We start from the raw sequence: 25,450 nt of genomic DNA, 5'->3' as shown, positions 1-25,450 counted from the left end.
CGTCTGTAGAAAGCAAGACATGCCTTCCACAGGTATCTATCTCATCGGCGCAGGCGGCAACAATGGCAGCACCGCGGCGATGGTGTTCCAGACATGCCAGTGCCTAGACCGGCAGCAGATGTAAGGCAAGGGATGGAACAAGAAGCGGGCGAGCATTCATTTGGTTTACTTTCCCTCTCCGCTCTTTCCTTTTTCCTCTTTCTATTACCTTCGTTGAACGGGAGAGTGGCAGCCACAGCATCTGCAGACATCGCCGTATAGTGTTCAGTATTTGGTGACAGGAGTCAGTCACTAGTAGAGCCGGAAGCATGTCGTTGCATTTTACTCTGTCTATACGGAGTACCATCGCCTTATCCTTATCATTGTAAGCTTGGCAGCCCAATATCCGGGATGGGGGGGCAGACGATGAACGGGGCCGGGAGAGGTCGGCAACAATATGGCCATCAGGCCACCGAAGTTGGTGGTTTCCGGCGTGCTTGGTTGCGCTGCGCGCATCGTGACAGCATCCGCGATCCCTGAACCTGAGTCTGCGCCTGAGCAAGGGGCGAACTAAAGCCCGTCAGAGTGCAGCACGCAACGCTGCCGCGACGTGACATGTACATAGTAGTAGTTCCAGGTTCAGGATGTCCTGCCACCGTCTGTCATGGATGCTAAAGTCCAAAGCGACTGCATGGGCAACTGAGAATGAGCGAGGTGAGACTCATCAAAGTTGGTCTGGGGTTCTGGGCCGAGGGCCCCTGCGGCCAAGTGGTGGTATGGGACTCTGTCCTGCCATGTCTTTCCCCCGTTTTCTTCAGGGGTCTGGGTTGCAACCAAGAGAAGACTAAGTGCGAAAAGGGGACTGGCGACATGGGGTGAAGGGAAATACTTGATGGTGGTGGTGCATGTTGAAGTCTCTAGTCTCTCTAAGGAGGCGGTGGGCGGGCGTTGCTAGGTTCCACCCTCCTCGGCTCGCCGGGGGGGGTACATGAAGGCGCCTACTAGTACACGACTGCCTTAGAAGGAGGTTGTGTAGGTAGATGAGTGATGCGATTGCCAGGACAAGGGGATTAGCTGGTTGGAATTGCTACCTAAGATGACGAATCCCGTGTGCGCTAGGCTGGGTGTCCAGATGAGCGAGCTATAGCTATGGGCGACCGGAGGAGAAGCGAAAGGAAGGAAAATAAACCCAAGGGAAAGTAAGAAAAAGGCCCCAGTACGGATAATGGGAGAAGCAATGTGACAAAGACAACCAACAAAGGCCGCGCGCGGATGGGACACGCAAGGACGTGTTCCTGGGAGGAGGGGAAAGGGAGCTCAGCGAAGCGTTCGTCTCCCCCCCGCTGTCCCGGCGGTGGTCGAAACAGTCAAGTATAGATACATACGACAGCAAGTATCTTACCTACCCGAGGTAGGCAGGTTTCTCCCGCGCACAAACACTAGGAAATGTACATGTGTGCACCACCGAAAATGTCCACCAATGTCACTGTCAGACCCAGTGCCAACCAACAGCACTAGGTCGATATTCGTACACAGTAGCACTTGATGTCCTCTTTCTCTTTCCCTTTCTCTCTACACTAGTCGCATGTCGAAGCCCTGGTGATGGCCATGAACGACAGGTTGGCGTCAAGCCAGAATGGAGGGCTCTAGATGGATAGATAACCTTACAGACAGGTCCTAGGAATTGTGGTAACTACGGTGCCTTGTCTCACGGGCTTAGAATGCACCTACTATATACTTAGCTAGTATCCATACATAAGTACCTATTAGTGGTGACTTGGGTATGCGGTATCTGATCTGCCCTCCTGAGATCGTGTCCATCTCGGGTAGGGATACCTGAGCTCATGTATCCGTACCTGAACTGACCTCGCTCCGTACCTTGCACTACCACTTTAGGTAGTCCCACCATTACACTCCTCGGTATCCGTACAGTGGGTAGCGTCGAAAGATACATTGCTCTTTTCCTTTTTCCTTTCCCACCACCACCACCACTACCACCACTACCTGCCCTGGTCGGTCTTGCCTTCGTGTACCTTACTCCCCAGCATTCGAGCCATTCATCCACTCTGTCTCTCATCCCAGGGTTTGGCGTTGCTGTCCAGGGCATCCATCCTCTCCATCCATCTTCCAGCCAGAGAGCAGCCTCTTTGCTCTATTATTTCCTTTGCGCTTTTTCTCAAACCGGAAGCCCTTTTCGTTTTCCAACGTCCCAAGAACTCCGACCTCACTATACACCTCTCTCGCTCACCTTGCCCTCACTCATTGCTGTCGTCGACGCGTCTTTGCCGTTGGGGCCGGTCGAGCCTCGTCTGGAATGCTCTCTTCCGCCAGTGTCGCCCAAGACTAACCCTCCGCGTCCCCCCCCCCCCCTCGTCCATCGCTTGGCCCTTGCAATTCTTCATCTTTTCGCTTCCTAGTCTCAACCAACCTAGGCCGTAATACTAATACATCCCACCTCGCACTATATTCTATACCTTACCTGCTCTGGCCTTACCTCCTTGCTCGCTCTCGCCCACCACCCTTCTTCTACCACTACGACGACCCGACCCCGGATCTATTCTTACTCGCCCCTCTCCTTCTCAGCCCCCTCACCAACCAGGGGATATCCTGCCTGTCATGTCTATGTGCGACTGCTGAACACCAGCCTTGTTTTCTACCCAACTCTCGCGCGGCTGCCTCTTTGCCCAACCTCGACCTTTATTCCTCGCCTCCGACCGACAACCTGTTCTCCCTAAGCGCCCGCGTCGCACGGCGTCCTACATTGCGCGCCACCAGCTTGGCTCCTCGCCCTGCCACATCCTACGATACCGATTATCCTCCGATACGCCCGCTTCGTCGAGCGGCTGTGACAGTCGTCGCACACCAATGCTTTCTGCCGCTCGTCGATAGCTCCCGCGACGCAGCTCCTGTACGCCATGGCTACATCGACCGGCTTTCCGCGCATGTCCTTCGGGGCCAGCAATAGCCTCGACTTGAGTCTGGGTATCCCCGTTGTTCTCTTGCCTCCGTCGGACGGCCATCCTTCGCCCATCTATGAGAGCGATGAGGATGCTCAGCGGACGCCCACTACGGCAACCGGACCCCGGATCCCAGAACGCAGCATATGCCGAACCAGCCCCGGATCCCCAGCACTGGCCGGTCCCAAAGTCCCTTACCATCCCATTCCGTCAATGCAAGCAGCCTTTGCCGAATCGTTTCTCGAGGTCGCTGATGGTAACCCATCCGACAAGCCAAAGCTCAGATTTGCCGACGCAAAGGGTCGTCGCGAGGAGCTCATCAGCCAGGAGCGCGATGACGATCTGCCCGATATGCTTTGGCGATATCGGCCTGGCCAGCGGGAGCATGAGCTACAAAAGCTTATGGCTCAGATATCCTTCGGTGTGTACTTGCTGCTGCATGGCATGGCCAATAGCGCGGCTCAGGTTGTCAGCATCCTGCAGGGACATATCGACGAGGTGGATGAGTTTCTTGAAGTGGTCATGGAAGACTTCGATCAGGCGACCAAGGATATTAAGGAGAGGATCGACTATCTCCGTCTGCCCATGGAGAACACAGATGCCTTTGAAAAGATGCTGGAAGGTCGTAAATTTCGGCTCGAGATCGTTCAAGGAAACGAAAAGATTGAGCACATCGTGGCCCGCACCAACGTCCAGCTCCAACAGTACGACAACGATGTGCAGCAGGGCTTGGCCGCAACCAAGGAGTTTGCCATTTACCTGGGTCAGCAAAATGCGGGCACTTGGCGTCAAGATCGCTCAGACCTCGTTGGCATTTACACTGCCATGAAGGGCAACACCGAGGGCTGGTACAATGCGTTCGTGGAGTTGCAGGCTCGTGGCAAGGAGCTGAACTCTCTGGTCACCAAGCTTGGGATAATGGTGGCAGAAATGAGTAAGAAGGCCGGCGAAGTAAGTCGGAGGACCTGGGTGAGTCAAAGCCTCGCGTGTTATCGCTTGCGCGATGCTGACAAGATTATAGGCCAGTATTCCTCCCTTCACCTTACCTTTACAAGGCGCTCGAACCGAAGAAGCCACGCTCAACTCTCCGCCGTCTTCACCCCCATCCTCCAGGGCTATAAGGCGGTCAACCCTACGCGCGTACAGCGTCAGCTCATGCGCCACGTCTTTTGACTTTGATATGCCGCTGCAGAGACCATCACCGGCCGCTTCTCCAAGCCAGCAGTCATTTGAATCACATCAAACATCATACTCGAACAGCACGACGCACTCATTTCATACCACACGCTCCCAGAGCACTTCAAACTCACAGAAGTCATCGAATTCCCACGGAACCACGCACTCATATGGTAGCACACACACAAGCAACACTATGCGCAGCGCCAGCGGGAGTGCACACCCAACCACACCAATGTTGACCTTGGAGGCCCCCGATGGACCTGTGTCGGAGCCTGTGAGTGATGTAGAGGTGGAGGTGACCCTGGATGATGCCTCGCTTTACATTCTCCAACCACGAACGTATACCCCGCAACCACCGGAGCCTATCCCGTCACCTGTCACGGCAGAACCAGCCAGAAACCAGCCCCAGCCAGAAGCGCCCATGCTGTCAAAGAGGACCTCGCTTCGGCAACGTGTCTCGTTGAAGACGACTCCACCCGAGTCAATCCTGATTCCGCCGCCAGCGAGAGATCTTCCCCATACTAGGCAAGAATCGCCTCAAGAATACCAGGCCCCGGATTCGGCTTATGGATCAGATGTTGAACAACGGCCGCGTTATCCCACGGCCAATGAGCTTTCTCCCCCGGTTTTGCCACCTGTGCTACCTTCTCCGCGGTCCGAGCATCAATTTTACCGCCCTGTACAAGCAAGTCCTCACTCTCCGCTACAACAGAGGCCACTCACCGCGGGTGCGCAGCCTAGGTCGCTATACGAAAGTCACCCTGGGTACCATTCCGCACACCAGAGAAATGTGCCGTCTCGTCTTGGGGGCGCAAGTATGCTGAGCACAGTCACCACAATGACATACGACTCGAAAATGATGGCTAGCGGAGAGAAACGACTCAAAAAGAAGCGCAGCGCCTTTGGCTGGTTGAAGAAAGCCTTCTCTCTCGACGAAGAAGAGCGTCAGGTATATGAGGCGCGACGACAGCAGGAGGTCCCCAATATCTACTACGACAGCAGAAGCCCCAAGTTCCTGGACGGAAAGAGGGTGACGCCACGGTGAGACGGCCAGGTCTGATCTTAACCGCCCTATTAGCCATATTCCTACTGTCACATCTGAACCGTTTCACGACGCCACACCAATCTGTGAGCGCCACGCCAGTAGTCCAACTCTCTCGAATTCGCCATGTTGTGATCTTCACAGCACTGTTCTACAGAGAGGCCTAGCATTGATGCCCCGGGCCTTCATCACAGCATTTAGGCGCATCCATCATCGCTATTTGCTTACGATGATATATTCTTGCCTTGTCAAGACATCGTAAACACATAGTGCACTTTTTTATATCTATCTATTCACATCACTTGGGATAAGGGGCCCGCAAAGCGGGAAAGCAAGGGAACAACAACATCAAAAAACACCAGCATTCTGCGAGGTGTCGGGGCGTTTTGCCATCAATGTAGCGATTTAGCATTCTGTCTGATACATTTTACAAGTCACAGTTACTTTCCAGGTCCGCGCATGGGCCGTAATCTATGATCAATAAGAATCAAAGGCAACAGCAAAAAAAAAAAAAAAAACCGTCTAGCCGGGTTTACATGGAGGACCAGCTACTTCGTCCGCTCTGTGCCGTCCCGTTCATCTCCCCAACGAAGAAGCTCGATCGATGAATTTGTAGATTCTGACTGGCTCATGTGGGTGACATACGGTAGGATCAAGATCCTTAAAGGGCTGACGAGGAAGCTGACAGTCAAGGACGACAACGCCATCGCCATCACGAACCGGGCGTGCTGACGTAAGAATGGCGCGCTTGCGGGACACCGGGGCTTGTATCATGGAGCTCGACGTCGCGGCGCTCGAGACCAAGGTCCGAGTCGAGATCAACAACGCGTAGGATCTGTTCAGGGAGAGGTGCGTCCTACATGAGCAAGTTCGCGCTGGAAGGCGAGCCTCCCGGGCCCCAGAGCCCCCTCGCCAATTCCCGGCGAAGCAGAGACTCGCTCGAATAAGCAACCCCAAGAACGCCGTCAAGACCCGTCGAGGCACGTCGAAACCCTCGCCCCCGGTCTCAAGGTTCTTATCGCGAAGCCGGGCTAGTTCCGCACCCAGGCGTTCCACAAGATGGCGTCGATCCGGCCTCGCGTGTCCGGGTGTACGGGGCCACGCCGCGGCGAAGGCTAGAGCTCGTCAGGCGATGGGAGCGGGATTACGACCGAGCTAAAGGTGCCGTTGTGGGTGGCGCTGGGGAGCGATGGGTGGGCCAAGATCCGGAACACAGTGCGAGACGGCCGTGAAGGTGGTAAGGTGTTGCGATGAGTATAATTTGTAAGATGCTGCGGATATACGTCGTAGTAGGTTGGTATTTCCAAAAGTTGCGGAAAATGAGCAGCCCAGCTTTAACTTCGAGCTTCATTCGTCTACTGCGCGAGCGAGGACTCACTCCCCAATGCCGTAACTCTTGACTCTGCTGAAAAAGAAGGACTTGCTGTTCTTCAGCCCGAACTCGCCCAGGTCGTCCGTCACCTTGTTGTAGCTATAGAAACCCTTCCACATGAGTTTGGTGTTCCGCGCGCCCTTGCTCCCAGCGCTCCGCACCTCTAAATGCATCCTATACGTGTACTTTGCCCCGACCCCCTCCGTCTCGATGAATAGATCGTTCTCGGTCTCACCAAGGGGCACATCCGGGTGGTCCAGCACAGAGGACATCCGCCACCGCCCGCGGAGGCCGTACTGCATAACAAGCGACGGCAGGTGGGCCGCGCCGCCGCCGCGGTGCTGCTTGAGCAGATCGCGGGTCATGTAGTGCACGACGCTGGCGGGCTCGTCGGTGGTGAGAAGGCTGATGACGGTGCCGTCGCGGAAGAAGCGCAGGTACCGGTAGTACGTGACGATGTGCACAGGGGTGTTCCAGGTGATCTGGTTGGCGTCTGCCTGACCGGGGCGGATGTAGTTGACGGTGCTTATGTAGCAGCCGTTGAACCGGATCCTCGGCCGGTGCCTGAACATCCTCTGCCATGAAGACGAATAGATCTCCGGCAGCAGCGCCAACGTCGTGGCCTCACTCTCTTCCCTACGGCGCTGCGCGAGCTCCTCCATGCTGACGTACTCCAGGTCTCCCGTGTCTTCCTCTTGCTCCAGAGGCTCCCAGAAGACGCCCCTTTGCCAGTGGTAATGCATTCCAGCGAAACCAAACTCCGGGCCCAGACAGATGCGCCGCCAGATCTGCTGTTCGGTGGCGACAATGTAAGCAAACCGCTTGCATACCAAAGCAAGGCGCACAAAGTCCCCGACGTCGAGGACAGCCACGCTTTTGAAGATGTGGACCAGAATCTCTTGGGGCATTTCTGCGATGGGGCAGGGAGGCGCCGGATCTCCCTCCACTGGCGGAGGCGCTGCGGCCACGGAAAGCCCGGAGAAGCTGGCGATAAGCTCGCTCATGGTCTGTTGCTGCGTCTCTGGCGGCTTCCCCGCTACTGTTGGCGCGTTTGACGCCGACGGTTGAGCCGGTTTTGTGGCGGCTGGAGGAAAGTGCTTCTTTCTATATGCCAAGTCCACCCGGCTGTCCATCTTCAACCCAGGGTTAGCTTCTTGTCCCATCGACGATGGAAAAGTGGAATACTGACCCTGAAAGCTTTGCGGTACAGCTTCAGACTATCGCCCAAGCTTCCGATCGCCTCCTTCTCCACGGCTGCCTCAAAATGATCCAAGGCCGATACTGGCTCCTCAACCTGACTGGGCGCGTGTTCCTCCACAGCAGACGCGGAAGGTGAATGTGAAGGTACCGGCTCATCAAATACCAGGGAGCGGGCATATTCCTCATCTTCTTCTACTTGGTGTCTCTTGGGCACTACGGCCCTTGAGCTCTCCACCAGGACGGATGGGTTGGAGAATGACGGGGCCTTCTTATTGGTTTGTGAAGACTGGGGTTCTAGGACTGTCTTCTTCGTCTTGAGTTCCGAGCGCCATTGTTGCCGAAACGACTCCAGCTCGGAATCGAGCGGCGGCGGCTGGTCTGCCATAATTGCGAGACGGACACGATGCTCAGGGATACTGAGCTGTAGAGGGCCGTCAATCCTGTGAGAGCGACATGGGCGAGAGAGAACGTCGAGATTTACCAGAGTGCTAGTTTCGAGTGGCGATTTCGGAGTTCTTGATACTCGCTTGTAAAAGTGAATCTGCCGAGATGATATGTAGTCAAAGCCGACCACTCATCATCGACCTTGTGTTGTAAGCAGAGCACGCCGAGGTGTAGTCACTCGGCAAGGTCCCCACCGATGTGGTTCTTATCGGTGACATTTGGGGGGCCACACCAGGGCCAACCAATTGGCACGGGCGCTCGGTCCGTGACATCACCCAAACGGTTGTGAGCTCGGCTCGGCCAGCAAGGCGCCCTGGCGCGCGCCACCCATTCATTTCATTATCTCCGGCAAATTTTTTGGGGAGGACCAGATGTCGGAGCGCGCACCCGATTTCGCAGTCATGACGAGCCGACTTTGGCGAACTGGGTAAGGTCAACTTCACACACGCACACACACACACACACACTCTCTCTCTCTCTCTCTCTCTCTCATCTCTCTCCCATAAAATCTTGTGAAAGCTTGCTTTTCCCCTCACCTACCGACCGTCATCCGCAACTTCGCTTGTTGCACTAAACAGCAGATGACTGCAACACCTTTTCCTAGCTCCGACCTCTCCGACCATGCAAGCTTGTCCGCAATGACCACAATTCACCAGGCCACCGTAGGCCAGGATCACGACATATTCGATCCCGATGACTCTTTTCCGATGGCGCACATAGCCCCGCCCCGGAACGATGGCGGCGGAGGAAGCGACGATGATATTACGGCGTCGCAGAAAATGATCTCGGCCATGTCGGGCAGTCTTTTGACGTCGCTTCTAGGTGAGACTGTCTTCTGCGCCTCGGCCCGTCTGCCATTGCTAACACGCTTGCCCAGTGACACCGCTCGATGTTGTCCGAATCCGATGGCAATCCCAGAACGTCACGCCGCCGACGGTAGATTTCTCGCGACTTGCTATGACGACCAACAACTTGAAAACTTTCAACACACCGAACCTCGGAGTTACCGCGTGCTGTCGCGAAGTGTTCTTCATGAACAATAGCTCTGAACTATGCCTCGCAATGCCGAGAGCTGCAGAGGGCGTCGCGACCGGCGCGGCCACCGATTGCGCCGTCGCAGAGGTTGAACGCAAGACAATCAGCTCGACCATGGACGGGCTGAGGAAGATTGCGCGGAATGAGGGGTTCACTAGCTTATGGAGGGGTCTTTCCCCGACTTTGCTGATGACAATCCCTGGAAACATCATCTACTTCACTGGCTACGACTGGTTGCGATACAATGACAAGAGTCCCATCGCCCAGAAGCTCAACGAAGATACCGCCCCACTTGTTGCTGGCGCCGGAGCTCGGGTCCTGGCCGCAGCCGCCGTTAGTCCGATCGAACTGTTCCGCACGAGGATGCAAGCATCGACTGGCAATTCAACAACCGGCCATCTTGCGAACACATTCCGAGGCATCAAGGAGATGGTCAACAGCAGTGGCTACACTTCGCTGTGGAGGGGGCTGACCTTGACTTTGTGGAGGGATGTGCCCTTCTCGGGCCTGTACTGGTGGGGATACGAAACGATCCGCGGCAAGCTGACAGATATGCGAGAGACCCGCCGCGGTCGGACTCTAGAAACTGGAGGCTCGCGGCAACAGGTGCGGCGCCGGTCTCAGAGTCGGGAGAATCACACGGAAACATTGACGGACAGCTTCATTGCTGGTGCTGTATCCGGCGGTTTCGCGTCGATAGTGACGATGCCGTTCGACGTAGGCAAGACCAGGACGCAGGTCTACCGTGACTCACCGCGTCAGGCGGCCGGAGCCAATGCCACCAAGGCGGCTGCAGCTGAGCAAGGCTCTATGGTGCGCTTGCTTTGGCACATATTTACGACCGAAGGAATCGGGGGCCTGTGGAAAGGATGGATCCCCCGGACTCTGAAAGTTGCTCCAGCTTGCGCCATTATGATCAGCAGCTACGAGGTTGGGAAGCGGACGTTCAGGAGCGTGAACGAGAAGTCCAGAAGAGACAGAGACTAATGCCGAAGCATCGCGACTATTTTTTTTTATTCCAAGCATTACCGGGCGTTGAGCGGGCTGTTATTGACGAGTGGGAAGAGACCCGGGGCCTGGAGTTAGCACGTCAAAAGGCACACCGTGGTGGTTTGGGTTAGACATGGCAGAACCAAAAAGTGTATATCTATGTAGTTGAAGTGTAATGATACCAACCCCCCACCCCCCACATAGTGGCTTCCTTGACATTTCGATTTATGGACTCTGGAGACGAACCAAGATTCAAGACAACCCGCAAGATATGCGCTGACAAGACGCAGTGACCAATTATGTATGAACGAGGAAGCATAGAATTAGAGGGTATGAAGTCACCATCTCGTTTCGTCCTAACAGCAGTAGGAGACAAATGGCAGAATCTCAAGGGGCAATCCACCTCTCTCGCACCAAGTCGCCGGGGCCGGTGCAGGGCTGCAGCTCCTAGACCGCTTTCCGTCCCTACAGGCTACCAACCACTTAAACCCTCTGGACGCGTTAATTACTTTTTTTCTCTCGCCGATGGCGCGTCAACACGCGACGGTCCGCAAGCCGGCATTTCACCCTTTAAACCAAGGCTGAGAAATCTCGATTACATATCCGTACATGCTTCGAGGAATCCAACCTCCCTTCCCCCACATCCACACCCACATCCACATCACATCTCTCCCTCTCTCCTCTTCACTTTTGTTCTGTTTTGCTTCTCATTGAACTAGACTGATAGTTTCCATTGATGACCTATTGTACCGATTCTTCTCCAAATCCATTATAATCGAGCCTTTACGTTTACGCCTCGCCAGTCTCGCAGCCCACTCCATCCGCCTTCGGCTAGAGGCTGTTGTTCTACGTCATCACCTCCCTCTGATCTCTCTCCGGGCAGACCTCGTGCCCCTACTCCTCTACACGCGTAAAAATGTCGACGCTCAAACGCAAGGCCGGTACGCTGTCTGCCACGGACAACAAGAAGCCCAAGCAAGATGGCAGTATCATGTCATTTTTCGGGGCCCCGAAGCCGGTGGCCAAGGCGAGTGGTGCGGGCGCTCCGGAGGCGTCGCCCGCCGACAAGTTTGACAAGGCCAAATGGATTGCCGGCTTAACGGCCGAGCAGAAGGAGTTGCTACAGCTCGAGATCGACACGCTGCACGAGAGCTGGCTGGCACTGCTCAAGGACGAGGTCACCAGCAAGGAGTTTCTTGATCTCAAGCGCTTCCTGAACCGGGAATCAGATGCTGGAAAGAAATGGTTTCCTCCAAAGGAGGACGTGTACTCTTGGTATGTTTCTGATCCTTCAGCGGCCCATGGCTTTGGCACAACCAGCCCTAATCAAGAGCGCAGGTCCCGCCATTGCCCGTTCAACACCGTCAAGGTCGTTATCCTTGGCCAAGACCCCTACCACAACCACAACCAGGCCCACGGCCTCGCCTTCTCCGTCCGTCCCCCGACTCCGGCACCGCCCTCGCTTAAGAACATGTACATCGCCCTCAAGAAAGACTACCCAACCTTCTCCCCGCCTCCCAACAAGGGCGGCCTCCTGACCCCCTGGGCAGACCGCGGCGTCCTCCTCCTCAACACGTGCCTGACGGTGCGTGCCCACGAGGCCAACTCGCATGCGAACCGCGGCTGGGAACGCTTTACCCAAAAGGTCATCGACCTCGTCGCCTCTAAAAGAACCCGCGGCGTTGTCTTCATGGCCTGGGGCACCCCCGCCGGCAAGCGCGTAGTCAAGGTGGACACCAAGAAGCACCTGGTCCTCAAGAGTGTGCACCCCAGCCCGCTCAGCGCATCCAGGGGCTTCTTCGACTGCGGCCACTTTAAGAAGGCTAACGAGTGGTTGGTAACCCGGTATGGCGCTGGCGCTGAGATCGACTGGGACCTGAGCGCGGCCAAGAAGGTCGAGATTGACAAGGACGGCGAGGTCGAAAAGGTTGAGACGGAGGAGAAGGAGCCCAAGACCTCGCCCAAGGGCCCTGCCGAAGGAGATTCGCCCAAAGACGACAAGGCTTAATGACTACATGAGAGGGAAGGAAACCGGCCCGGAGTTTGGTCTGGTATATATGCTTGGAATGACATGGGAAGACCGCCACTTGATTCCGATCATCTGCTAGGAATGGCTTGGATGACGTGATGACTTGTAAACACTAGATGATGCAGCCTGATGCTGGTATATGGGAGAACATGCATGTACGCATGCTGGGTCGACCATGCAATTGACTATCTTGGTTGATCTCGCATGTTAATAAATGATACGTAACAAGACCATTTATCTTCAACCGGCTAGACTGATGTCCACCGATGGGAGCCATTGAAAGGCAACCAACCGCATCCAGACAGGTCATATTGTGATCATTCGTATGTCAGTCGGGAGAAATCACTGCTCCGTCTCTCTCTCTCTCTCTCTCTCTCCGTCTGGAGTCATCTTCTCTGCTTCCCCTGTCATTTCCCCTCTTGTCGGCCTTCCTGCTCTCTTCACATACTTGCCATCATCGCTCTCAGTCGTACAAAGTCCCTTGGGGAACATCATCGAAGCTTACGTCCCCAGCGACCGGCGTCTGTCACGTTCCCGCTCTCCAGCCACGGCTCTTGGCCAATTTCCGTCTCGCTCCGGCCTCATTCTGCTCTCGCAGCCCCAGAAGTAGTAGTGATGCCTATGGGTCGGTAGTTCATGCAACAGTTGACTGCCAGACGTAGTGCATGATAATCGGCGGGCGTAATACCTTGGGTGCTTCTGAACACTACGGCAAACCGCATTATTCCGGTATCAGTTTCTACCTACCCGAGTGCACAGAGGTGACAGCGATACGCTTAACCTAGCAGCCCCTCTTCTACATTACGCTGCAGAAGAGGGCGTTCAAAGGTCAGGTTGAACCCAGGGGTAGGATGCTGTTCCTTGAACGGCGATTCCAGATGCGATTCTCGGCTACTGTAGTCCGAAGCAAGGGTACACTTTCTGCGAGCAGATACTATGTATTTCGGGCCTTCAGTGTATTTCTCTGACCATGCTATCTTTCGTTCAGAGACTGTATTCGGTCACGCTGAACCTCTAATGATGAGGAGAAGCGGAATCCCGAGCACAACGTACCACATATGTCGTGGACGACCTTACCAACGTGACAACGAAGCGACGGTAAACACTGTCGCGACATGCACCATCATCGGCGCTCTCATTTTGAACTCGTCGGCTTGGTTTCAAACAGCCCTCGAACACGTCACACGGGTGTTACTGAATGAAAGGACGCATACGCATCCTTCGCCACGTCGCTCTCCACGTTCCTTCGTTCGGGTACACCGCCTGTCAGGACGTCCCAGTACTCTGATGCTGAGTGAGATCGTTCGTCACGCTTCGACAACTTTCAAAGTCCCACCGCCGCTCGTTGCTTTTTCCACAATTCCCTTATGCGGGTAGATCTCGTCTTAGTAAACCTCTCATATATTCGTCAACAAGTCAACTCCGCCATGTCGTAAAGAGAGCCGCAGTATCTAAGCTGTAGGTGGCTGCGGCCGTCAGCATCGCCGCTGAACGCAGGAAATCAACGAACCTGGCCGGCATAACTAGTTGGACGTGGTGTTACACGGCTAAGTTGTACAGATTTGTCCTGCGCCATGCCGAATCGAGTCAACAAACCATGATGAGAGGTAATGTGCGTCCATCTACCATACTGAACTCAGGCTGTCCATGTATTACTTCAATAGTTCGAGCCCCGTGCAGACCCACTTCTTATGTTTTCCGACTCCGGCTGCAGCGCCGATACGGATCATGACGGCCGAGTAAGCCGTAACCCAGCGCTCCAGGATTACGGTAGCAAAGTGACGGTAAGGCTTCCATAACCTTAGCCGGCTTAGGCATAGCAAGACTGTTCGGTACAATGCGCTATAATATAATCAGAGGTAGCTCTGCTGCCGTTCGAACTGTGCCGCATGGTGCTATACAAGGACCGTGGTGTCCCATCTAGTGCCACAGCTCATGCCATCTGTTGGAATACAAGGGTCTTGGCAGATCCGAGCAAGGCTGGGCTGAGCGCAGCGCCATGCCCGGAGCTTGATGTTGGTAGAAGAAAGAGGAGGTATGCAGCGGCATTGGACAATCTCATCTGCAGATAGTACGTTGCCAGCGGCTGCCATGGCTTTTGGTGAGTGCTGCTGGTGTCATCGGAGGTGCGAAATCGTTCATTTTGGCAACTGACACATTTCGTTTGAGCGGATGCTACACAACTGACAACAGTCGGCACCCTCATTCCCTTTAGTGCCGGGGCGCTGAGATATCGTCCGATGATTGGGCTGACTGCTGGTTGGAGTCTGAGCGGACGTTTCTGACGTTGATTGATTAGTAGTGTAACTAATCTCCTCCTAAAGAAGGCCGAGAGGAGAGTTTCGCATCTAGTTCCAACCACTCGGAGCCCGCTGGGCAAAGCCAAACAGGCAAGCAAGGTCCTTGGGCTATTCCAAGGTGAATTCATGCGTACGTGCCAGGATAGATACCCACGTAGCAGCTGGAGGCTCGAGCGTTGCAGCGCCCCGCCGATGATTGGATCGAGGGAGCAGTGTTACCATCAGCCCGATATACCGTAAAATGGCCTTGCCAGCTCCGTCGATAGTAAACGCCAAGCAAGTAAGCAAACATTTGGCCGCGCGGAGAGGCCCATCGTTGAAATGACTGCCGAATCCTGGAAGAAGAAAATAAAGGGGGGGGGGGGGGGGGGGGGGAGTGACGTGCACGATATGCCCAATGTAAGTGATTAGGATGCTGCCCGTCACTAGGCTTTGACAGCACCATCCCTACGAATAGCTGGATGCCAGCACACGTCGATCAAGCGCACGGGTCACAGCCAATGACTTGTCCGAACAGGGTCCTCGGCTCGGCGGGGTTACGACGAGGAATACATAGTATGTGCTATTAGGTATCACCAACTCATGCGCAACAAATCCGACTTCACACAGGTTGATCCTCAACCTATTATTAGTATTGCCGGCGAGTACCTAAGGTGCCGGGAGTCTCGAGAGGCGCAGATCGGGTGGCCATGAAGCACGTAGATGGCTGTGATCGATGGGCTTTCCTCGACGGCCGACGTTCCTTTTGGCGTCCCAATCCGGTGCAGAATTATAAGTGGCCGACGTGGGACTCCCGAGTACTCCCGACGGCGCTCTGTTCTTGAGTTTCTTCTTCATCCCAATCTCTTGTTGTGTCCCTTGTCGGTTGGAGTTCAATCGAACCGATGCAGAGTGAGTGGTTCCGTGCTGTCCTACTGACCGCTGGGACTGAGGTGGGGCGGGCGGACGGGCGCCGGGAGGGAGAGGTCGCCAAGCGAGCAACAGGTTCGAGACGCCTCTTGCCGGATACGTGTGTTCGTAGTCATGCCTTGTCGATCCTCAGTCGAGGGATGGCGCGAGACACATGCGCTCGGTTACAGTGACAAAATAACGATGGAGAGGTGAGTCGTGACAGGGGAGCGATGGGAATTGGAAATATATGACTCGGATTCAGCCCAATGACGGCAAGATCGAGCTAGCCAATGGGTTTTCGATTGGCGAACGATGGGTATATCTGGGTCTCGACCGATGGCCCCCGAAAGCAAGGCGCCAGTGCTGCTCAATATACGTATGGGTGTCTCTATTTGTGGTGAAGAAGTGCCGAGTGGCACGATTCACGGCGACATTTCTCGGACTCCCAAACAAGGGTGGTAATTTTTGTGTGTTCATTTGCGTGGCGCATGCACGTAATTAGTGGCTGGACAGCTGAGAGCAAACGGGATGTTCTCTTCTTTCTCTTTCTCTTTCTCTCTCTGGAGGTAGGCGAGACGGGCAGGCAGGCAAGGTCGAAGAAGGTCCGAAACGAGACGGTAGCAGGGTTCACCCCACCATATTGGAGCGCCAGGTAGGTACCTAGCGACGCACGGGGGGGAGGAGCGATGTCACAAAACCAATGCTGGGGTGGGTTTTGGTTTTGGTTTAGTAGTAGTAGTCCTCTCTCTTCATTCCTCTTTGCTCAGGAAGGGGCTTTAGTGCCTTACGGGGAAGCGAAGCACACAATACACGGGGGAAGCGGGCCAACAAGGTGTATCACGCCTTCTTCCCTGTACTGTTAAATACTACTGCTATTATATATAGGCTCCGGTCATCACTCGAGATCGCAGCAACGCCCCTACGGACCTACGTATCTACCTTGGTATCAGCCGCCCCATCAGAGGTAAATACTTGGACGGGAGGGTAACGCACGACAAACGGGTCTCAATTAAGATACGGTCGACAAATGGGGCAACCCTTCCACGCCTGGCCACAGCAGAGACATCATGTCTCGAGTAATTCATGGGCTGGACAAGGCATGATCGGCTAGGTATAGTGTACTTGGCCGGGTGGGATGTGCCTGAGCAATAAAGGCCGAGATTTCTCGACGGGCATTGATATGAGATCAACAACTCAAGAGAGTGATTGGGTGGGCAATCTATGACCACATAGGTACTGTATGTGCGCCACGCCCAGGGGAGCACCAAGCTGTCCCGTCTGATGTTTTGAACCCTTTGACGAAGCCGACACCGAAGATAGAACGACGGCACCGTCTTCTTCGTCTGATGTTTCCTCACTCGCAGTAGCAGGCATTGCGAATACGTCAACGTCCAGGTAGTCCGAGGAGCTGTGCGTTATCGTCTAGTCTCCCTATTCCGTGTTGGTGCCTTCCTCCTTTCTTCATTACCAGCGCCTTTATTAGAACATGAAATTGTGAGTCGCCCGGGCGCCGCATCGCTCCCGTCGTTCCCCCAAATCGATAATATTAGCATCCTTGCCTGAGATCACAGTCACTAGTGAGTAAACTGCGAATTGACACCCACCGCGGCGTACCCGCCCCTTAATAGGTTCTCAGCCAACCAACGGACAACACCAAACTCTGAATCAGGACTCAGTCGACATAATCGACAGGCCTCCGTCACATTGTGCCCAACGCGAGCCAGCGAGACTGGTCAGTGTTGACCCTCAAGTAAGAGAGTAGCCTGCAGTACTGGACAAGGGTGCTCGTTCCAGCGATTTAATTTTATTTCAGGGCCTGTCGTGCCCCTCCGCCTCTTCTACTCTCCCAGGATCCTAGCTATGGTGCCGATTGCCTGTTGCTTGAGTGCCACGCCACTAGCATCACCCGTAATCCCATCCATGGCTGATAAGTCCAGACTCAAACAACGGGCCAGCGAGTTTACGGCCCATCAGACGCCGCCAAAAGCCTCCGACCAACTCACGAGCTTCCACACCGTCTCACAGACCGAGGAGAAGAGCAAGAGCCAGCCCCTAACGCGTTGCATTGCCGCTATTCCCCATCAGGCTGTCTGTCACATCACTATTGTCCTCAGGTACCCGGCCGCGGTGATGGTCACACAAAAGGTACCTGTGCCAACCTCCAAAAGACCAGCAGGGGGTGGGGGATACATTTTAGAGGCAGAGGAAGAAGAAAAGAAAAAAAAGAAAGCAGGGGAGAAGGAAGATGGAACCCCCCCATAGACAAGCACTCCAGGGGACCCCTCCAAATAATACCATTTCCTCCTTCTCCAATTAATAGCCACCTGTCGTTCATTCGCCCCTGAAAGCAAAGAGAAGGAGCACCTCCGGACTGGACGCAGCCTCTCTTTCCGGTTCTTGCCCAAGCCCGAAGTTATGCCCAAAGCACAAGCAGAACCATCACCACCTTTCTCCATTCTTCTCCCTCTCCGACTCTCTTCATATTCTTTCCCTTGCTGGAGACTTTCCCTCGTTTCGTTAGCCCCCTAGTCTTTGTTTTCCGATACCCTCAGCTACTGATTTCCCGCTACCGCAATTTCCTACTGAAATTCCTCGCGAGGTGGGCCGCTCCAACCACATATTCTTGACACTGGGCTCGGCAAACGCGCAGCCTCTCGTTCTACCACACTTCGCCCATCGCGTCCCTCTTCGCGACCCCCCGCAAATTCCAAACCGACTGCGAACGTTGGGCTCTCCTTGTCTCAGATCCATTATACTACTGTGACCTGCCCTTCGCTTGTCAAGGTAGTTAGTCACGACTGCTGCTGCCCATTTATCCTCCTGGGCTCCTCGAATACCTCGCGCCTTTCCCCGCCCCGACCATCGATCGCCTCGATAACGGCGATTCTCCACCAGCATCATGCCTAGCCTCTTCTCTCGCCTGAAGAGCAAGGACGGGTCGCACAAAAAGTCCAAGAAGGGGTCCAACTTCGATGCTTCCGATCAGCTCTCTACGAAGCCAAAATGGGACGACGCTTACACGAGGCAGACGGTTGAACCCGAAGAGATACAGGACTTGATCAGACGTTGTACCGAAGAGTTGAAGGCAAGAGGTATGTTCTGCATAATAACCAGCGGTTCCTAACGCTACACCTCTCAATGCGACCTATCATCCTCATTGCGACTGACATCCTGCTTCCATGCAGCACTTGACCACCCTTTTCTTCTGTTGCCATTCCGGCCTACCTCGGACCCTAGTGCTGTCCGGACCTTCATCCGACACTTCTTCGATGGCGGCCAACCTCTTCGTGGCGAGTCGTTGTCGCAGGAGCTGCGCATGACAGCGCCAATGGTGTGATCTCCTCGAAGACAATTCTGCTTGCGCATGCTAACACACAATTCTCAGGTAATCGCCGGTGTGGTCAAATGGTGCTGGAGTCGACTTTCAGGTGGTGTCGTAGGCTGGGATGCGTACGAACTCTTCAAGGTTGGCGAGCAAGGTATGTTGCACGAGCGAGCTGACTATCACATTCAACTTGCCGTCATGACTTACACCCAGTCCAGATTCGAATATGGCGAGAGACTCCTTCAAGACTTTCATTCCTCTCAGCGTTGATAACGGCGCCCGGTCGAGTATCATTTTCGATTTTTTTGACCTGATATCTGCAATTGCCGCCCATGGGAAGATGAACGGTCTGGGCGGGCGCAAAATCTCTCGGATGGCTGCATGGTGGGCGTTCGAGCAGAAGGACACCGGCAGCGGCTTTGAAGGCGGATACAAAGCTTGGGCAACGTGAGTGGCATTGAACATGCAACCTGGCATCACTAACCTATCGCAGTGCTGCCGACGCCACGAGCCATCTTTTCTTTGCATACCTTCGATCGTTAGCTCCTCACAAGCAGACTCAGGGCGCAATCTCCATGCTTCCGATGTCTCTCCAGAAGTTGCTGCAGGAAACAGAGTATCCGCCTCAGAAACCGTCTTTGATGCAATCTTCTACCTACAGAGTAGTCATGATCGTCGACACTGTCTCGCCGACACCCTTTGCACTCCTGCGCCGAGCAAATCACTTCCAGTATCGCGAGGAGGATCGAGCCTTGCGCGAATTTTCCGAGTACGAGGACCCTGTGAAGGCTCTGACCGAGGAATGTCGCCGAGTGCTGAAAGCGATTTCGTCGGCCAACCAATCTCAAGTGTCCAGCGCAAAGCACTCCACAAGCTTGCGGGACGCATCATGGTCACGATTTGAAGACATTGGGTTCACCAGTGCGCTCGAAGACGACGACGATGACGATGAAGCGGCAGCCGCTGCGCGCAGGCCCCACGGCCTTAGAACTACACCTGCGTCCGGAAACATGGGACTGGGTAGGCCGACTACGCCATCTTGGGCCGACTTCCTCTCGTCTGGGTTCGTGGACGACAACCCTAACACCCCTAATATGCTGTTACCCCCCGACCAGGTACTCCCACCTATCGAGACGACTGCGCGCCAACGAAGCTCCCAGTCCCACAACCCGAGACTGGAATCGGAGCGTCTGGAGCCCGGAGAATTGGCGAGCATTGCTCGATTCGATCTGGATGAGAGCTTTTGGTGGGTTTGGATGAGCAGTCTTGCCCCGGAAGAGACTCCGGAAAGAAAGTCAGCTTTCGGCCGATGTGCCGTTGTCGAAACCTCTATCAAGCGTGGTCGATGGTTGGTCATGGAGGAGATGGTGGCTGGAGCAGCCCCTGAACCCCAGGAAGGCGCATATATTGCTGAGAAGAAGGGTTTCTTCAGCTGGACCAGACGCAACAAGGGCGTGAACCGTCGCAAGTCAACGGGCAAGCCTGCTCTTGAGAAGGGCAGCACCAACGCCGATTCCAACCTCAGCAAGTCAAGCATTGGTCCCGATCAGCAAGCCCGAATCCAGGCCGCTGCCGCCCAGTTACAGGCGCGTCAACAGCAGGAGCAGCAGCAACAGATGCTCCAAGCACGCCGAGGCAGAAATGATGAGTCGGCAAGAGAGAAGACGACAAGTGTCTTGACTCTTCAGCCCGATATTATGCGCCAGGCATCACCGGCGATGAAATGGGCAAACAAGTATGACAAGGATGCCATTCGGGAGGCTTACTTGGCAAACAATGCTACTGGTCGTGGCCTTGGCGTCTCAACCATGCAAAGGAACGGGAGCAATGGCTACAACGAAGACTCGAACGGCCACACCAACGAGGCCGAATTACGTCCCGAAGTACCGGAGAAGTCTCCTTCTTTGCAATCGCAGTCCCCGTTGACGTCCCCATTGGCGATGAACTCTTCGGCGGTATTCCGCTCACCATCTCCGCTGCCGCCCAGCCAACAGGACGACGACCCTCGAGGACCCTCGGAGAAGGAAATGGAAGCCCCGAATGGGTTGCATCCGGCCAACCGTTTCGAAGACGGTCGCAGTTCCCCACTGCCTCCGCCCAAGGACTCGCACGACTATGGTCGGGAGAACATGTTTACGCCAGAACCGGACACCAGCACCAAGGACAAAAAATCAAAGAAGCTTCATAAAGAGAAGACCGGCGGAGGTGGCCTTCGTAAGCTCTTTGGCCGCAACAAAAACCGAAGCTCGAAATTGCCTGAGAACGCCGCCGCGGATGTGAACGGTATGCTCCAGCGCGAGACAGCAACCCCCGAGCCGCCAAAGCCTGCTCCTTCTCCCGTCCCCCAGTCCATTGCTTCTGAGTCCAACCTCCCCACACCAACACCTGCTGAGGCTTACACCACGCCAATGGAAACTCCTCAGCCAGCTCCTGTTGAAACCCAAGCTCACGAGCCGCAGTACGAGCCGTCCGTTGATGAATCGATATCCCGCGTCGATACCGAGGATGCCAACGAGGCTCATCACGAATTCTCACGCTTCGACCAGGGCCCTTTGCAAGAACAGCCAGCCTTTGTCCCTGATGACGAGTCCGAGGATGCCATTCCACCCCCCATTGCGAGACGGGCAAAGTCCCCCCAACCTACCGTGGAGGCCTCGCCGACCTCACCAGACAACGGTCCTCGAGTCCCGCCCGCGATAGACCGATGGGCGCAGATCCGCAAGAATGCTGCGGAGCGTGCGGCGCAGCGCCAGAGCGAGGAGCAGAGCCGTGGCGGATACAGCAAGACCACCGATGGTGATGACGACACGAGTGGAGAGGAGAGTAAGTACCAACGAACTTCTGGGCAAATATTAAACGAGTCTGACAAGCCGTGCAGCGATCGAATCTCGCGTAGCCCGCATCAAGGCTCGCGTCGCCGAGTTGACGGGTAATATGGAGAACTCCCAAGGCCCTCCTTTAACGGGTGCCCGAACTCCTCCCGTTCGCCGCTAGATTGGCAGCCCACGCCCAAGCCACGCATTCTTATTTCCAGTTTTCCGTGTTCTCCTGAATGATGGTAGTGGCGAGCATCACTAGTACGAAAAGGAAACAGCGCCACCTCTTTTTCGGTTCCTAATACTTTCGAAATACTAAGGACATACCCAGTGGCCGAATTTTTCATCGCATCTGGGCTATTTTAAGATAGTCGCTAATACCTTTCTTGCTGTTCTTTCTTTGCGGGTTACACAGAAGATGATACCACTAGAATAGCAAGCCAATTATGCACAATGTCAACAGTTTATTTTTATCCTTCACATGACGCTGTACGATATTTGAAACTAATTGATGCGCCGCCGTTTGATGAGAGCTGTTGTTTGTTCGGCCCAAATCCGACTGATGGGCATTTCTACGACACCAGGCAAACGACCCCCAGACCTCGTTCAGGCTAAGCGTAACTCAGTTGTCTTGATGATGTTGGAATCCATCAAATCTAGGAACTATGCAGGGAAAGAACTGTCAAGCGCGTACCGGTCGCAGTGTAAACGGTTGTCACTGTCACGCATTCCACAAAGGCAATCAAGAAACCTGTCGAGTTGTAACGAGCACACAAGAAATACATGTCCTAGTCTCAGGACGGTTCCCAAACGCCAGCGCTCATTATGCTTTATCGTCCTCTCCCGCGTCAAGCCATGTAGATTCTAAATCTTCCGCTTTATCCGTGCAATCGTACATCCAGGAATCACATTTTCAATGTCCGATACCACCAGCGACCCAGTTGTTCCACTCCGGGTTACCGGGCTGCGGAAATAGACCCCGGTCTTGCTGCTGCCCCTGCAACACGGGGACGGCGGGCTGGCCCTCGCGACGGCGCCGCTCCTCTTCCTCCCGCCTGTGCTGTTGTTGTCTCTGCTGGCGATAGTAAAGCAGAAGCACGAGCGACAGGGCGATGAAGACTATAATAAGGCTCTCGACGATGCCGTCATCCTCGAGCGGGTTGCCGTCAGGACCGGTGCCGCCAATGGTGTCATCAAATATGTCCTCATAGTACGCGTCATCGTAGTACAACTGATCGTCCTGTAGAAAATTGGCGATCCACTCGCCAAGGGACCAGTCCTTCTTGGGCTCTGAATTAAACATTAGTATCAGGCGCAAATATCATAGCACTTACGCAGTAGTACTTACTGGGGTCGTCCTGGATGGAATGAATTGGGCCGTGGGTAAAGGTGTTCCAGGCGCTTCTGAGACGTAGCTTCAAAAGACTGAGGGTGACGGGGAGGTAGGCCTCCTCGTTGACCTCAAGGGCTTGATCGTAATATCTCTTGGCGAGATGGAAATCTTGGGTTAGACCGATGCCGTTCTCGTGCATCCAACCCAGGTTCCAGAGAGCCTGGGCGCTCTGCGAATAGTCCGAAGCGCCAGTGTAGCATTGCACGGCCTTGTTCACATCCGGCTCGGATCCGATGCCGTAAAAGTAGTAGTCACCCATCTTGACCTGGGAATCTACATTCGACTGTCTGGATGACCTAGTCCAGTACGTTAGAGCAAGTCTCTGGTTATCCAGTAGGTTTGAACGCGTGCGTCGGAGACCGAGCCATTCGGGGATGGGTAGCCAGTCCGGCAACGGAAGTCTCGACTGAACGGGGTCAAGAATGAACGCGACGTTGTTCTGCGCGCGCTCGTAGCCCTGTTCAGCCGCCATGACGTACTCCAGAAATGCCAGTTCCTCGTCGCCGTAGTAATAGGCCTGGTTTGCTTCGGCCCACGAAGAGACGAGGGGCTCGGCCTTCTCAGCGACGTTCTTGTAGTACCCTAGTGCCATGGAACACGTCTTGTCGCGGCCTACGCCGTTGTAAACCATCTCAGCAAGGTAGTAGTGTGCCTCGATTTGACCGTACCGGGCAGCGAGCTCGAAATAGTTGTTGGCAATTCGAACATCTTCCGGCCCACCTTGGTCCAAGTAGAGAACGCCCAACTCAATTTGGGACGGCGCATAGTCCTGTTCCGCCGCTGTCTTGAAGAGGTCGGTGGCCATAGCTATGTTCTTGGGCATTCCGTACCCATGAAGCATCATAAGACCAAGACCGTGCTGGGACTGGGCGTCTCCATGCGAGATACCTCGCTCAAACCATCTCTTGGCTTGGTCGAAGCTCTGGTCGACACCATCGCCCCTGAGGTACATGCGGCCGATGAAGCCGGCGGCTTTGCTCGCCGTCTTCTCAATGCCCTGCTTGTGGTTTTCCATGATGCGGCCATCTTTTTTCCAGTATCTCTTGGCCACAGTGAAGAAGTACTTGCGAGCAAGATCCAAATCCCGGTCCAGTCCTCTCTGCCCCTCATAATAGATACGTCCTAAATTGTAGGAAGCTTTTGCATCGCCCTTTTGCGACATGAGGTCGAGATACTCGATAACGTCGTCGATGGCGGCATTGGCGTCTGAGTTGGGGCTAGCTTTGATGGCGTTCATACCTGCACTTGAGGCACTCGCACCCTCGCCGTAGACTCCGCCAAGCTCATCAGCAATACGGTACGACTCCACCACCCATGCCATGCCACCAGGGGGGCCCGATCGATACCATTCAAATGCCTTGTCTGCCACCCTCTTGTAGTACTTGGTTGCCACCTCACAATTCTTCGGTGTCGCAATGCCGCTGTGGTGTCGGTAAGCAACGGCCATCTCGGCACGGGTGTCGCCCTGTATCGCAGCGAACGAGTAGTAAAGCAGTGCCTTCGCCTGGTCGGGTGCAACGACATGCCCGATCCCAGTCGCATAGTAAATGCCTATCATGTACTGCGCCGTGCGGTTGCCATGGAGCGTCGCAAGGGTTTGGTAGTGGTCGAAGGCGACCTTGAGGTCTCTCGGGTAGGTGTAGTTGCCGTAGAAGTTCATGTCGGCCAAGAGGTAGAGCGCATCAGTGTTGTTTTGCAGCGCGGATTGTTCCAGAAGCTTCACGGCTTCCAACAGTGGCCCGGTGACCTTGGTATCCTGTACTAGGTTGCTGCCGGGGACTGGAGCAGCCTTTAGACTAGGTACAAACTTGAGAGCATATCTGAGAACAGTCCAGACGAGGGTGTAACGACGTTCACGTCTCGGGTAGGTTCGGGGTGGAAGCTTGGCCAGCTTTTCGAAGGCGAGGTCAACCAGTTCTGCTCCTTCTTGATGTCAGTCCTTGCGATCCTACTCGCCCTCGCCCGACCATTTGGAAATCGTACATACCAGGCTGCCTCGGAGGGGGTTTGTGGTGTTCAGGGAGAACATCTGTTTGTATCTTCGCGTGTCCTTCTTTGCTCTCTCCATCAGTCTTTTCGTGGTCATGCAAGATCTTCTGCTCATCGGAACAGAAGACAACGGCCGCCTGCAACAGCACTTGTGGATATGTCAGCTTTCCAGCTGTGTAGAAATGCCGGATAAAGTTCATGAAACTTACGGACGAGCCAGAGAAAAGAACGCCTCATGTTGGACAGATATTATGTACCAAAGTCTACCGCCAAGGTCTGCGACATGTTATTTTACAAAGACACGCTTGAGTGAGCGAACGACGGTTGGTGGTTGCAACAGTTGCGCTGCTCGATGCTTTCAGAACAGCTGTCCTGGCTCGAGGGTCCACGTAGGTGGTAATTGAGCTCCGAATGGACAGGGTAGTCCACTCTCTGAGACATGATTGGGTATTGACTTGGGAAGTAGCCGATATCGCACTATAGCGTCTATCAGAGTACCATACTGTATA

General features: G+C 54.7%; 7 protein-coding genes across 7 annotated transcripts; 5 read left to right on the top strand and 2 right to left on the bottom strand.

Moving 5' to 3' along the window:
- Window positions 1-2,894: 2,894 nt before the first annotated feature.
- Window positions 2,895-5,160, top strand: GLRG_00673 (uncharacterized protein; the record flags this gene model as incomplete). The annotated part of the gene is made up of 2 exons (XM_008091358.1): window positions 2,895-3,887; window positions 3,958-5,160. 2 exons carry the CDS (start codon window positions 2,895-2,897, stop codon window positions 5,158-5,160), a joined length of 2,196 nt encoding a protein of 731 aa, XP_008089549.1.
- A 736-nt stretch (window positions 5,161-5,896) lies between these two features.
- GLRG_00672 (uncharacterized protein) lies at window positions 5,897-6,192 on the top strand (the record flags this gene model as incomplete). The annotated part of the gene is made up of 2 exons (XM_008091357.1): window positions 5,897-5,985; window positions 6,060-6,192. 2 exons carry the CDS (start codon window positions 5,897-5,899, stop codon window positions 6,190-6,192), a joined length of 222 nt encoding a protein of 73 aa, XP_008089548.1.
- Window positions 6,193-6,531: 339 nt separating this feature from the next.
- Window positions 6,532-8,114, bottom strand: GLRG_00671 (F-box domain-containing protein; the record flags this gene model as incomplete). Its single annotated transcript, XM_008091356.1, has 2 exons — window positions 6,532-7,662; window positions 7,719-8,114. 2 exons carry the CDS (start codon window positions 8,112-8,114, stop codon window positions 6,532-6,534), a joined length of 1,527 nt encoding a protein of 508 aa, XP_008089547.1.
- A 766-nt stretch (window positions 8,115-8,880) lies between these two features.
- Window positions 8,881-10,195, top strand: GLRG_00670 (uncharacterized protein; the record flags this gene model as incomplete). Its single annotated transcript, XM_008091355.1, has 2 exons — window positions 8,881-8,995; window positions 9,051-10,195. The coding sequence occupies 2 exons, from the start codon at window positions 8,881-8,883 to the stop codon at window positions 10,193-10,195; spliced, it is 1,260 nt and encodes a 419-aa protein (XP_008089546.1).
- A 919-nt stretch (window positions 10,196-11,114) lies between these two features.
- Window positions 11,115-12,206, top strand: GLRG_00669 (uracil-DNA glycosylase; the record flags this gene model as incomplete). Its single annotated transcript, XM_008091354.1, has 1 exon — window positions 11,115-12,206. The coding sequence occupies one exon, from the start codon at window positions 11,115-11,117 to the stop codon at window positions 12,204-12,206; it is 1,092 nt and encodes a 363-aa protein (XP_008089545.1).
- A 6,111-nt stretch (window positions 12,207-18,317) lies between these two features.
- Window positions 18,318-21,737, top strand: GLRG_00668 (uncharacterized protein; the record flags this gene model as incomplete). Its single annotated transcript, XM_008091353.1, has 6 exons — window positions 18,318-18,510; window positions 18,604-18,749; window positions 18,804-18,897; window positions 18,962-19,190; window positions 19,237-21,566; window positions 21,622-21,737. The coding sequence occupies 6 exons, from the start codon at window positions 18,318-18,320 to the stop codon at window positions 21,735-21,737; spliced, it is 3,108 nt and encodes a 1,035-aa protein (XP_008089544.1).
- A 735-nt stretch (window positions 21,738-22,472) lies between these two features.
- GLRG_00667 (uncharacterized protein) lies at window positions 22,473-25,178 on the bottom strand (the record flags this gene model as incomplete). Its single annotated transcript, XM_008091352.1, has 4 exons — window positions 22,473-22,849; window positions 22,908-24,875; window positions 24,940-25,089; window positions 25,151-25,178. The coding sequence occupies 4 exons, from the start codon at window positions 25,176-25,178 to the stop codon at window positions 22,473-22,475; spliced, it is 2,523 nt and encodes an 840-aa protein (XP_008089543.1).
- Window positions 25,179-25,450: the final 272 nt, after the last annotated feature.

The sequence above is a fragment of the Colletotrichum graminicola genome (genome assembly GCF_000149035.1).
Source record: "Colletotrichum graminicola M1.001 genomic scaffold supercont1.2, whole genome shotgun sequence".
NCBI classification, from domain to species: Eukaryota; Fungi; Ascomycota; class Sordariomycetes; order Glomerellales; family Glomerellaceae; genus Colletotrichum; species Colletotrichum graminicola.
The sequence above is the reverse complement of the archived record's forward strand: the minus strand, read 5'-3'. Positions and strand labels throughout refer to the sequence as shown.